The sequence below is a fragment of the Mytilus trossulus genome, chromosome 6, assembly GCF_036588685.1.
Source record: "Mytilus trossulus isolate FHL-02 chromosome 6, PNRI_Mtr1.1.1.hap1, whole genome shotgun sequence".
Classification (NCBI taxonomy): Eukaryota; Metazoa; Mollusca; class Bivalvia; order Mytilida; family Mytilidae; genus Mytilus; species Mytilus trossulus.
In genome coordinates this window covers 69573916-69590625 of record NC_086378.1, presented here as the reverse complement: position 1 = coordinate 69590625, position 16710 = coordinate 69573916, and the positions used below count along the sequence as shown (strand labels likewise).

The 16710-nt window shown below is 31.7% G+C and overlaps 2 protein-coding genes across 2 annotated transcripts in view; one reads left to right on the top strand and one right to left on the bottom strand.

Annotated features, from left to right (window-relative positions):
• Positions 1 to 6124, bottom strand: LOC134723708 (uncharacterized). The gene is made up of 4 exons (XM_063587262.1): positions 5759 to 6124; positions 4110 to 4304; positions 1041 to 1175; positions 1 to 353 (listed from the first exon to the last, which is right to left on the bottom strand). The coding sequence occupies exons 1-4, from the start codon at positions 5987 to 5989 to the stop codon at positions 225 to 227; spliced, it is 690 nt and encodes a 229-aa protein (XP_063443332.1). The 5' UTR covers positions 5990 to 6124; the 3' UTR covers positions 1 to 224.
• A 204-nt stretch (positions 6125 to 6328) lies between these two features.
• The window catches only part of LOC134721750 (protein VAC14 homolog), a 38183-nt gene continuing 27801 nt past the window's right edge, over positions 6329 to 16710 (top strand). The window contains exons 1-8 of the mRNA XM_063584945.1: positions 6329 to 6521; positions 7160 to 7310; positions 8481 to 8648; positions 9610 to 9672; positions 11139 to 11246; positions 12392 to 12501; positions 13390 to 13496; positions 14352 to 14379. Of these exons, the coding sequence (XP_063441015.1) occupies positions 6421 to 6521; positions 7160 to 7310; positions 8481 to 8648; positions 9610 to 9672; positions 11139 to 11246; positions 12392 to 12501; positions 13390 to 13496; positions 14352 to 14379 (836 nt within the window). The 5' untranslated portion in view covers positions 6329 to 6420. The remainder of the gene's footprint in view (positions 6522 to 7159; positions 7311 to 8480; positions 8649 to 9609; positions 9673 to 11138; positions 11247 to 12391; positions 12502 to 13389; positions 13497 to 14351; positions 14380 to 16710) is intronic.

Genomic DNA, 16710 nt, shown 5'->3' with positions numbered 1-16710 from the left:
ACTTAAAGATTAAACAACCAATTGGTTTGAAATTGGACTGACATAAAATGGATACAAAATACTAGAAAAGCACAAAGTTGTCGTCTTAGCCACATTAGATAATGAATTAATAAACAGAAATCCATCCACATGCTATATAAAGGTCTCCTGAAGTTTCACTGTCCCTGTAGTATTCTAACTAAATTATCTAATTAACAATTTTCTATACAATTATGCACAATTCTTCATATTTCTAAATCTTGATCTTCTTCCAGTAATCTTCGTCTTTTAAATAGTTTATGTTGAATATTCCAGCGTTTATAGCCTACCAGTGCTGTCAGGCCATATAAACACATACAGATGTATCCAAGCACCTGTCAAAATAATAGTAAAATATAAACACATACAGATGTATCCAAGCACCTGTCAAAATAATAGTAAAATATAAACATATACAGATGTACCCAAGCACCTGTCAAAATAATAGTAAAATATAAACACATACAGATGTACCCAAGCACCTGTCAAAACAATAGTAAAATATAAACACATACAGATGTATCCAAGCACCTGTCAAAATAATAGTAAAATATAAACACATACAGATGTATCCAAGCACCTGTCAAAATAATAGTAAAATATAAACACATACAGATGTATCCAAGCACCTGTCAAAATAATAGTAAAATATAAACATATACAGATGTACCCAAGCACCTGTCAAAATAATAGTAAAATATAAACACATACAGATGTATCCAAGCACCTGTCAAAAAAATAGTAAAATATAAACACATACAGATGTATCCAAGCACCTGTCAAAACAATAGTAAAATATAAACACATACAGATGTATCCAAGCACCTTTCAAAACAATAGTGTTAATATATAAATACATGCTGAAAAAACCAAGAACTTCTCAATAAATTGATTGATTGATTGTTCAAGTTTAATATATCATGGCAAATATTTCATGCATTTAAAAAAAAAAAATTTCATACATACAACACAGAATATTATATAAGGTGCTGAATGGTTGGTTTGAGAATGTGAATACTTACAACACAGAATATTAGCTGCTGAATCATAGTTCTGGGGATGTCACTCGGCATCTTCTCATAGAAATCAAAAGCATTGGCAACTAATGATGTTCCCACTAAATATAGGAAAGAAAACATTGAATACACCACTGTATCCTGAAATGAAATAATGTAATGCTTAATGATGTGTCACCTAAAGAAAACAGATATTCATTAACTCTTTGAATGGTTTTATTAAATACACAATCTTGAAGAGTATGTAATTTAAGTCTTTTTTCCATTTACTCATTACACAAAATAATTATATGTACATATTGTACTTGAAAAACAGAAGTCTATTCTCCTGTTCTTCAGAGCAATGTTGTCTACATTAAACCAGATGCTCCGCAGGGCGCAGCTTTATACGACCACAGAGGTTGAACCCTGAACAGTGGGGGCAAGTATGGACACAATGTTCAAGCTGGATTCAGCTCTAAATTTGGATTGTGATGAAATAGTTGACACAGCATAGGTTTCTGACACAGAATGAATGTGGTCTAATGAACTTAATTTTTTTGTTTTGTCTTTGAACAATTCACTATGCTGTTGAATATTAATAAATTTGTTTTCACATCCCCCTTTCCCTTATTCCAAAACTGATCTCAATTCAAATTTCTAATGGCCCCTAACAATAACTACTCATTTAAATACATCATAAAATATTAAATTGTAAAAAAGTTTTAATTTATCAGTTCATGGTAGTAAAAGTGAATATACATTGTACATTGTATAAAACAATGATTGAAGTTGATTCATCTACTATTCTGGACAAAGAAAGATAACTCAAATTTTCAAAGAATATTGAAAATTTCCCTGCTATTGCACAATATTGTGCAATTAGATATTTCTTGCCATTGCACAATACTGTGCAATTGAAAATACTTGCCATTGCCCAATACTGTGCAATTGAAGATTTCTTGCTATTGTGCAATACTGTGCAATTGAAAATTTCTTGCTATTGCACAATACTGTGCAATTGAAGATTTCTTGCTATTGCTGAATACTATGCAATTGAAAATTTCTTGCTATTGCACAATACTTAATATGATAATTTTGGACCAACTTGAAAACTGGGCCCATAATCAAAAATCTAAGTACATGTTTAGATTCAGCATATCAAAGAATCCCAAGAATTCAATTTTTGTTAAAATCAAACTTAATTTAATTTTGGACCCTTTGAACTTTAATGTAGACCAATTTGAACATGGGACCAAAAATTAAGAATCTACATACACAGATAGATTTTGCATATCAAAGAACCCCAATATTCAATTTTTGATGAAATCAAACAAATTTTAATTTTGGACCCTGATTTGGACCAACTTGAAAACTGGGCCCATAATCAAAGATCTAAGTACATGTTTAGATTCAGCATATCAAAGAATCCCAAGAATTCAATTTTTGTGAAAATCAAACTTAATTTAATTTTGGACCCTTTGAACTTTAATGTAGACCAATTTGAACATGGGACCAAAAATTAAGAATCTACATACACAGATAGATATGGCATATCAAAGAACCCCAATATTAAATTTTTGATGAAATCAAACAAATTTTAATTTTGGACCCTGATTTGGACCAACTTGAAAACTGGGCCAATAATCAAAAATCTAAGTACATTTTTAGATTCAGCATATCAAAGAACCCCATTAATTAATTATTGATGAAATCAAACAAATTTTAACTTTGGACCCTTTGGGCCCCTTTTACTAAACCGTTGGGACCAAAACTCCTAAAATCAATCCCAACCTTCCTTTTAGGGTCATAAACCTTGTGTTTTAATTTCATAGATTTCTATTAACTTATACTAAAGTTATGGTGCCAAAACCAAAAAAAAAATGCTCATTTGGGCCCCTTTTGGCCCCATATTCCCTAAACTGTTCAGACCTTAACTCCCAAAAGCAGTCCCAACCTTTCTATTGAGGTCATAAACCTTGTGTTTAAATTTTATTGATTTCTTTTTTAACTTATACTTAAGTTATTGTGCAAAAACTAAGAATAATGCTTATTTGGGCACTTTTTTGGCCCCTAATTCCTAAACTGTTGCAACCAATACTTCCAAAATCAATCCCAACCTTTCTTTTGTGGTCACAAACCTTATGTCAAAATTTGATAGATTTCTATTCACTTAAACTAAAGTAATAGTGCGAAAAAACCAAGAAAATGCTTATTTGGCCCATAATTCCTAAAATGTTGGGACCAAACCTCCCAAAACCGATCCCAACTTTCCTTTTGTGGTCATAAACCTTGTGTTAAAATTTCATAGATTTCTATTCACTTTTACTAGAGTTAGAGTGCAAAAACTAAAAGTATTCGGTCGCCACAGACGACGACACAAATGTGATTGCAATATACGACCAAATTTTGTCTTCTCAGTACTTATATCAGGCTCTCAATCAGTTTAATTGAGGTCTGGAGCTGGCATGTCAGTTAACTGCTAGTAGTCTGTTGTTATTTATGTATTATTGTCATTTTATTTATTTTCTTTTGTTACATCTTCTATCATCGTACTCAGACTTCTCTTGAACTGAGTTTTAATGTGCGTATTGTTATGCGTTTACTTTTCTACATTGGCTAGAGGTATAGGGGGAGGGTTGAGATCTCATAAACATGTTTAACCCCGCCACATTTTTGCGTCTGTCCCAAGTCAGGAGCCTCTGGCCTTTGTTAGTCTTGTATGATTTTGTGTAGTGGACAGTCAAATTGGGGTAAAAACTCTTAGTTTTCTAATTTGGCAGTAAAATAAGAATAATCATATTATAGAGAACATGTGTACTAAGTTTCAAGTTTATTGGATTTCAACCTCATCAAAAACTACCTTAACCATAAACTTTAACCTGAAGCAGGGCAGACAGACGAATGGATTGCTACGCAGACGAACAAACACAGGAACAGAAGAACGGACCCACAGACCAGAAAACATTATGCTCCTCTACTATAGTAGATGGGTATAAACTATTGTAGGTGGGGCATAAAAAAATATACAGGTAAACTGACAAGATTTTGATAATTTCTTGATAGTTCAAATATTTTACTTGAAGACCAACATACCAGTAAATACCAGTTAAGTGGCAGAGCCAGAACTAATCCTGTGGCATTGATTATCCATAAAGTCAAACTTGTCATTGATGTCAGCAGTAGAACAAATACCATTACACGAAAATGCCAGCTAAGTGGTAATTGTAAAAAGTCACCATCTCTCTTCCCTGCTGTAGTCAAACTTATTAATGCAATCAGTGAGAAAATCTGAAAAAGAATAAATAAAGAATGAAGGTTTTATTATAATGTTAAATTAACTTTATTAATATTCTTCTTTCCATATCAATGAAACATATTATCTACTGAAACTTTGACATTTTGTTTTTTGTAGAATAATACCATGTCTGACATTAAACAATCATGTTAATATCAAACTAAACATAAATACCTTATTTCTACATACTTGCAGTAAATGACATTTCCTCCTTTCAAACATTTAAATTAATACTGTAAACTAAGAAATCCATTTAATTTTATTGCAATGCATTTGTTGTGACAAGAATTATCCTAATAACTATAACTTGAATTGTGGATTGTGCTTATATATCTACATGTATGTAATATTATTCCATTCAGCACTGATTTTACTGCTTTTGTGACAATTTTGGGAGTTTTAAAATGTTATATTTTACAACTACTAATGAAGAATACAATCATGATTTTTTTTTAATCAACTGTTAGCTGGCGTTTTTCACATTTGAAAATCATCATTCTATAATTACAATTAAGTATACAAATTACAAATGGATTTGATAGTTCTTGAAGAAAACAACTACACCAGCATGATTATAAAAGTTTTGTTTGCAGAAACTTTAGATTTTTTTTAATCAAATTTGCTGCAAAAAATCACTATAAAGCCATTCAGTATCTATCTGTAGAACAAAGGCTTAGTGTCACATCTTGGAATTTGCCTTCACAGTTTGGTAAACTTATCAAATATTTAAATCAGTTCAACCACTACAGTACAAATAGATGATTTAAAGCTTTGATTGTTTGCCTGTTTGATGGGATTTAAAAGTCACTTTCTACACCATATGGAAGGGGTGGTATAACCATTATAAATCTGGACTATGGGATAGGGTGTTTTTAAGCTCAGTACTTCAGGATTCCCCATTCATATGGGTATGTTCATGACAATCAAGTTTTATTGGTGGAAGAAAGCATAGTGCACTATAAATGTTGTGACAATCTAAGCCATAATTTTGTGAATGCATACTTATACCTTATGTTTCACTTTCAATGTTGACATTCTTTTCTTTACACACACAATTCATGTGTTATCCATTTCAAACTAAGGCATGTAAGGGGTTAAATTGAAGTTCACATGAATACAGATTTAATGAGGTCGTATTATTCACTTGCAAGTGAATAATTCATAATCTGTCAATCAATAATTTTAAGCTTATTTTGACAAAATTGAACCATACTGGCTGCTAAAAGCCAATTATTATTTCACTATTTGCATCTCATTAAAAAAAGATGATTGAGCAAAAAAAAAATTATTAGATTTCGTAGCTAACTAGTGCCCCTCTAAAGGACTGATTTTACTGAGTCAAATGAAAAAAAAAATTATTTACACTAAATATTTATCCATTGTCCCATATGCATGCCCACCTTCATACTTGATAGGGATTAATATATGAAAAAAGTAAAGTACTCACCACTTGAATCAGTCTCAGCAACCCAATGCAAGACTTTATGTATGATTTATCAATAAACAGAACAATATTTTCTTCTGCATCATAGTTTTGTGTTCTATCTTTGGTCTTTGCATCAAATGGTACTTTTGGTCCAGAATAATTCATATTCTGAATAGTAGTGCCAGTGGAAGATTCTGATGCAGGGTCATCATCTGTCAATGGTTGTGCTACCACATTTTCTTCTGAATCCATTATTATTCTAGCACATGGTAATAAAAAAGCTTGGCAAGGTCTAGGCACTCACAAAACAACTGATTATATCATGACACAGTTTCTCACTGGCTTAATTTGAACATTTTATGTTCATCTTTGCATTGCAGCATCCAAGCAGACGGATTAAGACCGCTTATATCAATGTATACTAAAATATTGTTTACTTCATATTTGATCCCCTAAAACCCTTATGCTGTGACTTATGGAAAAAGACATATTATACATTCACAAACGGATTTCTGAAATGGAACAAATTTGGTGAAATTGTGTTGAATATTTTCTTTGATGTAAGGAAATAATATTGTCACGTGATTAACAAAATGGCGACGCCCATGAAGCAAAAATAGAAATAAACCGTCAAAGATAAACCTTACTTTTAGATAGATTTAAGATGATTTTTAATTCTAAAAATGAATGACAAGGATTTTGCACCTCTCACACCAATTTGTGTCAAAAATCTTAGCGACAGATTATATGAGAAACGTAAAACTGGTGCTATTGAAGTTGAAAGGTATATTTTCCCTGTTCACAAGGACTTAAAATACTTCTATATACGTCCCTGCTGTTCATAAGGACTTTCCAAAATTACTCATTTGAGTGGTCAAATTAAATTATTCAATATTGATCAGTTCATTATATAGTTTACTGTACAACCACTGACCTTAATTTCAAACAATATCTAGCTGACAAAAAACATTTAGTGTATATCTTCATGCAAAGAATTTCAAACAGTATGCTAAATTAACCGATTGATTATTTCCCTTGCATTTACCAGTCAGCTGTATTCTGTATTTGTATGTTTACATCTTAGTGACAATTTAATGGAACAGGTAAAAATTCAATGCATTAACCATATGTGTAGGTCCTTTAGATTATGTTTTGAGATTGGAAGATTTGTGTTTTTGAACATGGTATATTGCCAATGAGACAATTCTCCACAAGAGACCAAATAACCTTCAACATTGAGTAAAACCCATACTATAAAGTCAGATTTTAAAAGGCTCTCATTATATGGTGGGGTTAAACTACTTTTATTTTTAACTTTGAAGGGGCATCAACCTTCCATTTGTGTATGTTTGTTTATACTCATGTTATAACATTTTAAATAAATCTAAAAAAAACATATTGTCATACTGAATTTATTTTCAGAATTGTCAAAGATTTGGTAACAAATAGCAAGAGATCACAGATAAAGAGAGTCCTGAAGATTCTTGGTGATGATTTTGCATTATCTAATAATCCTAATGCAAGGAATGGTGGCTTTATTGGATTAGCAGCTTCAGCAATAGCACTTGGAAAAGTACAGATTTATATAACATTGTATAACTTATAGATTTGACGAATATTTCACAAAATTTAAAAATTAAACAAAGAATTGAAGATGTCTTAATTAATGTTTGATAGCTTCATTGTTTTGAATGTCTTGATATAAGTTTATGATATACATACATTTAAAAATACAATGTATAGAGATGTGGTACATGTATGATTGCCAATGAGACAGCTATTCACCTAAGTTCAAATGAAGTGGATGTAAGCAATAAAAAGCAACATTTATTTTGGCAATGTTTATCTCCCCACCCCCTTTTTTCTATGGTAAATTTTGATAAAGCTCAATTAGTCAAATATGCATGTCTGAATGTTTTAATAGCCTGTAACATTTGGGAATTTTTTGTTCTTCGACATCTGCCATAAACCTATGAATGATAATTTTGTCATAATGAAGTAAAGAGTTAACATTCAATGTGTCCATGTATGTGTTTAAATTTTTTCTTCTATATGGTATCATATGTATTTTAGGCATTTGTTTTATATATATTCAGCTGGATTAACAGGTGATTGAAAAATATAAAAATAAATGTTATGAGAAATCTGCTAACAAAGATTTCAATGTATATAATATATCGTGGGTTGGTTAGGGCTTATCTAGCAGTAGGAAAGCTTGAACGATAGAAAAAATGGACCCTTGCTAAAATGAGCATAGAGCATGACATGATGAATATTTTTTTGGGTTCAAATCTGACCTTTAAAGAAACTTTACAAACTCAGAAATGCCATCATTTTGATCTAACAAGGGGAACAAGTTCTGAAAATCAAGTTTTATGATCAAATTAACAATCATGTACAAAGAGACTTACATTTTCATATATTTCATGACAAGCAACTCTCACAAAAATGTCCATGATAATACTGGTCAGAAAGTGTATCAAAGAATACCATTACATGATAAACAAAACAGTATTAAAAAAATTAAGAGGATCAACATTTATCCATCAAATTTTGTAGCTAAGCTTTTTAATCCATCAAGCACTCCTTTCTGAAATCCCCTATAGTAAGCTATAAAGCCCAGACATGACAAAATGTAAATCTAGAAAACTAAAGATCTAATACAATAGAAAACAACCACTGAAGTACATGTACATGCTACTAACCTAAGACAAGACTGTATATGTTTTATTTCATTTTCCAGGAAGCCAACAACTATGTAGAAGACTTGATTCGTCCAGTTGTTCCATCATTTACTGATCAAGATAGCCGTGTTCGTTATTATGCCTGTGAAGCACTGTACAACATTTGTAAAGTCTGCAGAGGGTTTGTGCTGCCATACTTCAATGAAATCTTTGATGGTGTTAGCAAGGTTTGCATTGTTATGTCTATATATATATATATCATGTACTGTAGTACGCCACTAGATTAAAAACTGACGTGAAAAGGTAACACATGCCCACCGAAAGCTCTTTTTTTTAGAGCCCAGGTGGTCGTGTGGTTTAGCAGGACGGCTGCAGTGCAGGCGATTTGGTGTCACGATATCACAGTAGCATGGGTTCGAATCCCATCGAGGGAAGAACCAAAAATTTGCGAAAGCAAATTTACAGATCTAATATTGTTGGGTTGATGTTTAGACGAGTTGTATATACATTATGTACACAGCCATGTATCACCATCATTGATGGCGATCTGATGGATACATCTGTTGTAGGGTTGTCACTGACTCAGACGTACTAATGAATATAATTATTTTCTGTGACTGTATCTTACATTAATTTGTAGGATCCTTTACTATAGATAATTTAGCTGATCTGTAACAATAACATCTTCATGCCTTATATATCATGTACTGTAGTACACCGCTAGATTAAAAACTGACGTGGAAAGGTAACACATGCCCACCGAAAGCTCTTTTTTTGAGAGCCCAGGTGGTCTTGTGGTCTAGCGGGACAGCTGCAGTGCAGGCGATTTGGTGTCATGATATCACAGTAGCATGGGTTCGAATCCCGGCGAGGGAAGAACCAAAAATTTGCGAAAGCAAATTTACAGATCTAACATTGTTGGGTTGATGTTTAGACGAGTTGTATATATATATATATATTACTGTTTAGAAAAATTTAACTGTGTTTAGTTTTTGACCTGAAAAAATGGATAAATAACCCCAAAATAAGTTGGTATAATGTGTTAAAGTTTTAACAGAAAAAAAGAAAAAATAGCAAATTATTGCAATCCTTTACATTAAAATGATCTTGTCTTAAATGTATCATAACAGCTCCATACATTCTCTTTATCTTTCTAGGCAATGGTCATAAATTTAATTCATATTTCAGTTAATAGCAGATACTGAAGTAAATGTAAAGAATGGTGCAGAAGTTCTGGACAGACTCATAAAGGTATGTGTAGACACTCAAATTTCAGCCTGTTTTTCTAGAGAAGATGACAGTTTGGTAACATGCATTCAATTTTTTTCATGGTGTTTTTGTAACTTCATGGTAGTCCCTTGAAGTTGACCTTAAGGATTATCAAATCAATAAATGAGCAAAGAATAAAGTGAATACATCATAGACATGGGAGCAAGTTTTACTGCATCTTTTCAGCATACGAGACAAACTCTGATTGTTTATTTGAAAAGAAAGGATTTGAGCTGGATGTACAAAAGCTTTTGACATAAGTACATATATAGATGATGCACTGTGTTTAGATTATTATGAAATAAAGATTATCTGCATCTTTTGTCATTCCAATTGGATTTAAATTAATGAAACAGCTGGGTCTTTTTCATAACTGGTTCTTCACTAGCTTTCAAATAGTGAGTTTTTCCTTTCTTGCAAGTAGTATACATGGTATAGCTACAAAATCTGTGTATATATGATATATTAGTTTTTCACTTGTGTTTGCTTAAAAGACTTATCATCATACCCTTCTTTTATATATAAAGTCTGCTCAGGTGACTGTTTCACTAATGATTGCTGACATATTTCCTCATATACCTCAAATTCTTTACTGATTTTGACTCTTCCAATATTTATTTTTTTTATTTTACACTGAGCAGTGTGAGGTGACACATGCATAGCAAGAAGTTTACAAATTTTAACACATGTCATTGCACACATTTGTTTATATATACTTTTTTATATATTGCCAAAATCCTTGGGTGTATGTGTATTATATTTGTATTCACCAGAATGTGTTGTCTGTCCAGGTACTGATCATTGCATACTGTTATATATACCCTATTTCTGTAGCTATGATGAAACTTAAGAATATATGACTTAATTGTTTTTTTTTAAAAGAGAAAAAAGATTTAAATAACTATCTTATCAGAAAATTTGTGATAAATTAAATTATGTATTTAAAATGATTTATGTTTTAAAAAAGTACAATCTTCAATAACAGAAAACATCAAGAAATAAAAAGTTGTAAATATGACATAACAGTTTTCAAGAGAAATTATATTTTTTTTTTCAAATTATTAATCAGAATTGCAGCTATATCATAAGAGGGTCTAGGGAAGATATTCTTTTTTTGGCATTACGGACTTAGGTGGTACATGATTAAGAATACAGGGAAATAACTTTGCAAAAATCTGAACATTTTAGTCATGTTCTAGTGACCAGGAAATATTAGATTTTCAAGGATAAAAACTAGTGTTTGTCAAACTGCTAAAATGGATTTTTTTCTGATAGAGTGTGTGGTTCAAGTTTGTTGATATTTTAATTTTTTGTCAAAGTAAATATATTTTTTTTTCAAAATTTTATGAAAATTAAACGAATTTAAATTAATTTGGTACCACTTTAAATGTATACAAAAGGTATTTAATTTATTATCAAGAAACTAATGGTAATATTTGTTTTTATAGGACATAGTTACAGAAAGTTCCTCATTTGATCTTAAAGCTTTCATTCCCCTCCTCAGAGAGAGGGTTTACGCCAGGGATCCTTATGCTAGACAGTTCATTGTATCATGGGTAAGTCAAAGAATTAACAGTTTTAACACATATGATATGGAAAAAAGTTAAGTATGTTCCATTCTTGACAAAGAAAACAGAACAAAACAAAGTAACTGAAAATTGGCATGACAGCAATATTATTGCCATTTAAGTATCCCTAGCTAGAAACACCTCTTTCTTCAGTATGATGGCTTATCCTATCGAACTTTTCCTTATTGTTCTCAAGAAGCATCCACACAACAGGATTAATAGAAAAAGTCATGTTGAGTTAGTCAGTAAAATTGGAGTGTTTCTGGCCTTGCGATCATAAAAAAATAGATTTTTGTTATCGAACTAATACTAAGAAATCAACCAATATAATTACTGGATTGGGTGTTTCAAGCACATTCTTGAGAACTGAGAATAGAAACTACACAACCAAAGACCTGAAAACAGTCACTAATGGGACTTCAACACAGGGTGCAAAATCCTACACCTACACTACAGCTGGTCCCTAAAATCATTTACAGTATTGTATTATATAGAAATAAGAAGATGTGGTATGAATGCCAATGAGACAACTGTCTGTAAGACTAAATGACACGGAAATTAAAATTATTGGCCACTGTAAGTCTCAAACAATCATACTGTGTAGTCAGCCATAAGAGGCCCTGAAATAACAAATGAAAAAACAATTCAAACTCAAAAACTAACAGCCTTATTTATGGCTTATTCAGCGAAAAGGCACCACTCTATATTCATAAACAATTTTATAAATGAACCAAAATAGTAAAACACTCAAGACTAACAAAGACTAGAGGTTCCTGACATTGGACAGGTGCAATCTCAACACTACTCTATACCTTTAGCCAATTTAAAGGTATACATTAGATCACTGTGTGCTTAATTCCAACATGGAGATTTTGAAAAGGTAGCATGTATGAAAATATTTTGTACAGAAACAACAGTGTATCATAAGCCTTTCGAAAGACTGGTTGGTATTAATATACAATATTTAATGACTACCTTATAAACATATGTTTTTAAAATTGTAATGTATTGTATTTCATGTACATTTGTGAACCATTGAAGTTGTACTTTCAAATAAAAATATCTATCTATATATAGATTTATAAAAAGTTCATTTGAGAATGTTGTTAGTACATTGTATTTATTGTTCACAGGTAGCTGTATTAGATGCGGTACCAGATATCAACATGCTGGTTTTATTACCAGAAATTCTGGATGGATTGTTTAAGATACTTGGAGATCAGAAACCAGAAATAAGAAAGATGTATGTAATAATTACAAAAATACAAAGATCAACTGAAAAAAGTTTACTGAAATTTAGTATTTAATTGTTTACTTTTTTGTTAGATCTACTTTTCAAGAATTATTTTAAATGGAGTTCAAAACTCAAGATTTATGCTGCATAGACTTGTTATGCCCCACCTACGATAGTAGAGGGGCATTATGTTTTCTGGTCTGTGCTTCCGTTCGTTTGTTCATCCATCAGTCAGGTCGTCCGTCCGTCGGTCCGTTTTTCCGTCTGTCCAGCTTCAGGGTAAAGTTTTTGGTCAAGGTAGTTTTTGATGAAGTTGAAGTCCAATAGACTTCAAACTTTGTACACATGTTCCCTATGATATGATCTTAGTTTTTTTACCCCAATTTCAGGGTCCATTGAACATAGAAAATGAAAGTGTGAGTGGGGCATTCGTGTACTGGGGAAACATTCTTGTTTTACATATGATTTAAGAAACACTAAGCTGGAAAGCTACATGAAAAACTAGAGTATTATTTATTAACACAATGATAGTCCTCTTTTATTAAATATTTGCTGAGAAATAAATAGCTATGGTGGTTCCTAGCTTCTTATTTGCAGGTATAGTCCCTGTCATACCGTTTATAAAAATCATTAATTTTATGAGATAATTCTTGGAAATATGACAGACATGATGATATATAAGACAACATTGAATTCTTTTTAAAACTTTAATACATGTAATAACATTGGATGAACTTTTTAGCATTATTTCATTTTTTAGCTGATCTGAAGTAGAACACATTTCCATATGTACATGTATTAAAAATTAAGTCTGCTAGATCTTATACTACTAAACATTGTATTACACATATTATAGATTGTCTGTAAATAAATAATTGTATTTTTGTTTATTTTTAGGTGTGAGAATGTATTGAAAGATTTCCTGAACAGTATAGATACAAACCCAGCAGAAGTCAAGTTTGAAGGAATGTCAAATATACTCATATTGAACTGTCATAATGATGGTAATAATCATTACCACTTTAAGTTTTGTACACACTTAACCTCTTTGTCATTTAATTATATATAGGGTATGAAAAACTTTGTATACACAACTTTATCTCTATGAAACTTTCATTAAATGCTATTTTCTTAAGTCAACTAAATTTGGTGTATTGGAATGATTGTAAGTTTTACATGTCCATCTGGCATGGTTTATCTGACCAACTGGAGGTTAAATATGATATTGATGATAACACAATTGCTGTTTAAGAGTTAAACTCCTTGACACTTAAGCAGTGCCTGTATACAGAGTATATATCTACCAATTGATACGATATTCCCAGGCTTGTATTTCTATCATGATTTCCTTGATAGAGGATTTCTGCTTACAAGGAAGCTATTAAACCAAGAGTTCCATATGGGGAAGTTGTAATCCTCCCTTCCTAAATTTTACATACACCATCACAAGTTGGTTGACCGTTATGGAATAAACGTTTCACAGATGATATCGGATATGATCTTTATGTCGTAACTACAATACCGTTCCCTATTCATAAATGTGACCTACCAAATTAGACTATTTACCGGATTTGTAATAAAATTAGCAATAAGAAAGGTGACACATGTGTTGCAGGATCTGCTTACCCTTCCCGAGCACCTGAGACAGAACTGTTCAACCAATACTTCAAAATTTTATCATTTTCATGGTGATAACAAAATTAAGATTTAGTGTGATTTTAACAGTTCTTTAATGCTATGGAGATATTTTGTGTCTTGTTTGCTGAAACAATAAATGTCAGACTAATTTGGTTTGTTGTCATGAAGTTTAGACCATGTTACTGTACTTGTTTTAATTCTCTTTTTGTTGTCGTTTTCAGATGAGATTATCCAGTGTACAGCTATGACCTGTGTTATGATATTGTAATTATTGTATTTATTTATGTTGGCCTACTTTGTGTTGTATGGCCTGATAGTTGTTTACCAAATAATAATATAACTGTGCAGTTTATGAATCACTGGAACAATCACAGAATGATTGGAACTTTCTAGAATGATCCTTATAAAAGATGCGTAATTTAAACTTCTACGTTATTCCAGAAACTTCCGTTGTAACTTTCCAGGATTTTCCACAATGTTCCATTATAGAGTGTTCCAGAATTTTCCATGACAACACTATATATACAGACACTAAAGTTAAACTCTCATAATTAAACTTGGACATAGACATTGATAGACATTAGTATTCACAGCATTTGGATTGACACTTTTATTCTACAAACAACATCATACTGGATTGTGACATTAGTAGTGAACGTAATATTAAAATTGGATTCCGAAAGATTTCCGGATACAGATAAAGATAACAGATTGGACTCATATTTTGACAGTTAAGTTAACAGTAATATTTGTGTAATACCTTTTGTAAACTTTTGTATATTAAATATTGTTAAATTTTACTATTGATTTGTGTCTTTTGTTGGCTACAATTTAAAGGCGATTTCTGGCCGTAACAGAAATTGGGGGCTCGTCCGGGAGATCTTAAAAATATTTTAATCAAAATTTGTTTAATATTTTTATTATAACTAGCCAACAAAATTCTACAAAATGGCATTTGATGCCGGTAAATTTTTGAAAACGCCAGACCTGGAGGGTTTTGATAATTTAAAGAAAGAGGAATTAGTGTTGCTTGCTAAACATCTGAAATTAGTTTTTAAAGTATCTATGAGAAAACAAATTATAAAAAATTTGGTTATAGACAAATTAGTTGAATCAGAAATTTTAGGTGAAGAGGCTCTTGATCTTAAGGTCGAAAATGTTGACGCCTTTAAATTAAAACAGCTTGAACTAGAACATAAACTTAAATTAAAAGAACTGGAAATGAAGGAGACGGAGAAAATAAAAGAACTTGAAATGAAGGAAAGATTGGAAATGGATAAAAAAGAAAAAGAAGATGAATTTAAATTAAAAGAACTTGAAATGAAGTTAAAAGAACTTGAAATGAAGGAAAGGTTAGAGATGGAAAAATTGAAAATTGAAATGGTCAAAGAAGAAAGCAACACTAAAGTTAACTCGAAATCAGATTATTTTGATGCAGCAAAAAATATACGTTTGGTTCCGAAATTTTGTGAAAAAACAGTTGATAAATATTTTCCACAGTTTGAGAAAATTGCAAATAATTTGAAATGGCCGAAGCCATATTGGACTACATTGCTGCAAAGTGTTTTTGAGGGTAAGGCCGCTGAAATTTATTCCGCACTTCCATCAGAAAAAAGTTCTGATTATGATATGGTAAAACAGGAAGTTTTGAAAGCTTATGAACTAGTACCAGAAGCATATAGACAGAAATTTAGATCTTATAAAAAGTTTGATTCACAAACATATGTGGAATTTGCTCGGGAAAAAGAAGATCTATTTGATAAATGGCTTACGTCAAAGAAAACAGATAACAATTTTGATAACCTAAGACAATTGATGTTATTAGAAGAGTTCAAACAATGTGTTCATTTAGACTTAAAAACACATTTAGACGACAAAACTGTTGAGTCAATACATGATGCAGCTGTTATTTCAGATAATTATACTCTTTCACATAAAAGAAGTTTCAAGGGTCAAAATGTTAATACTTCCAGTGGAAATTACAAAAATCAAAGCACCGAGCGTACTGATAGTAAGCCTGTTCCACAGAATAAAAGTCAGTCCAGTTATAATATGTCTAGTCCAAAATTTGATACTTTTGAGAAGAAGTCACTGACTTGTGCTTATTGTAAGAAGATTGGTCACCTGATGGCTGATTGTTTTAGACTCCAGAAGAAGAATGAACGAGATAATAAGCCGAAGACCAGTGCTTGTACGACACCTTATATTACCAGTACATTGGAATGCCCTGCGCGTCAGGCTTTTAAGTCCAGTTTTTGTGATTACATGGAGGAATACAAACCCTTTATGTCTGATGGGTTTGTTTCTATTGTTGATGATACCACTCTTCAGCCTATTAAGATTTTACGGGACACTGGAGCTTCCCAGTCTTTATTGTTAGAAGGTGTGTTGCCTTTGTCCGAGAAGACTTCTGTTGGTGCCTCCGTTTTGTTACAAGGTGTAGAGTTGGGTTGTATAGATGTTCCTCTCCATCGTATTTATCTGAAGTCAGATTTAATAACTGGACCAGTTGTTGTAGGTGTTCGTCCTAATCTCCCTGTTGAGGGTGTTACCTTATTGCTAGGAAATGATCTAGCAAGG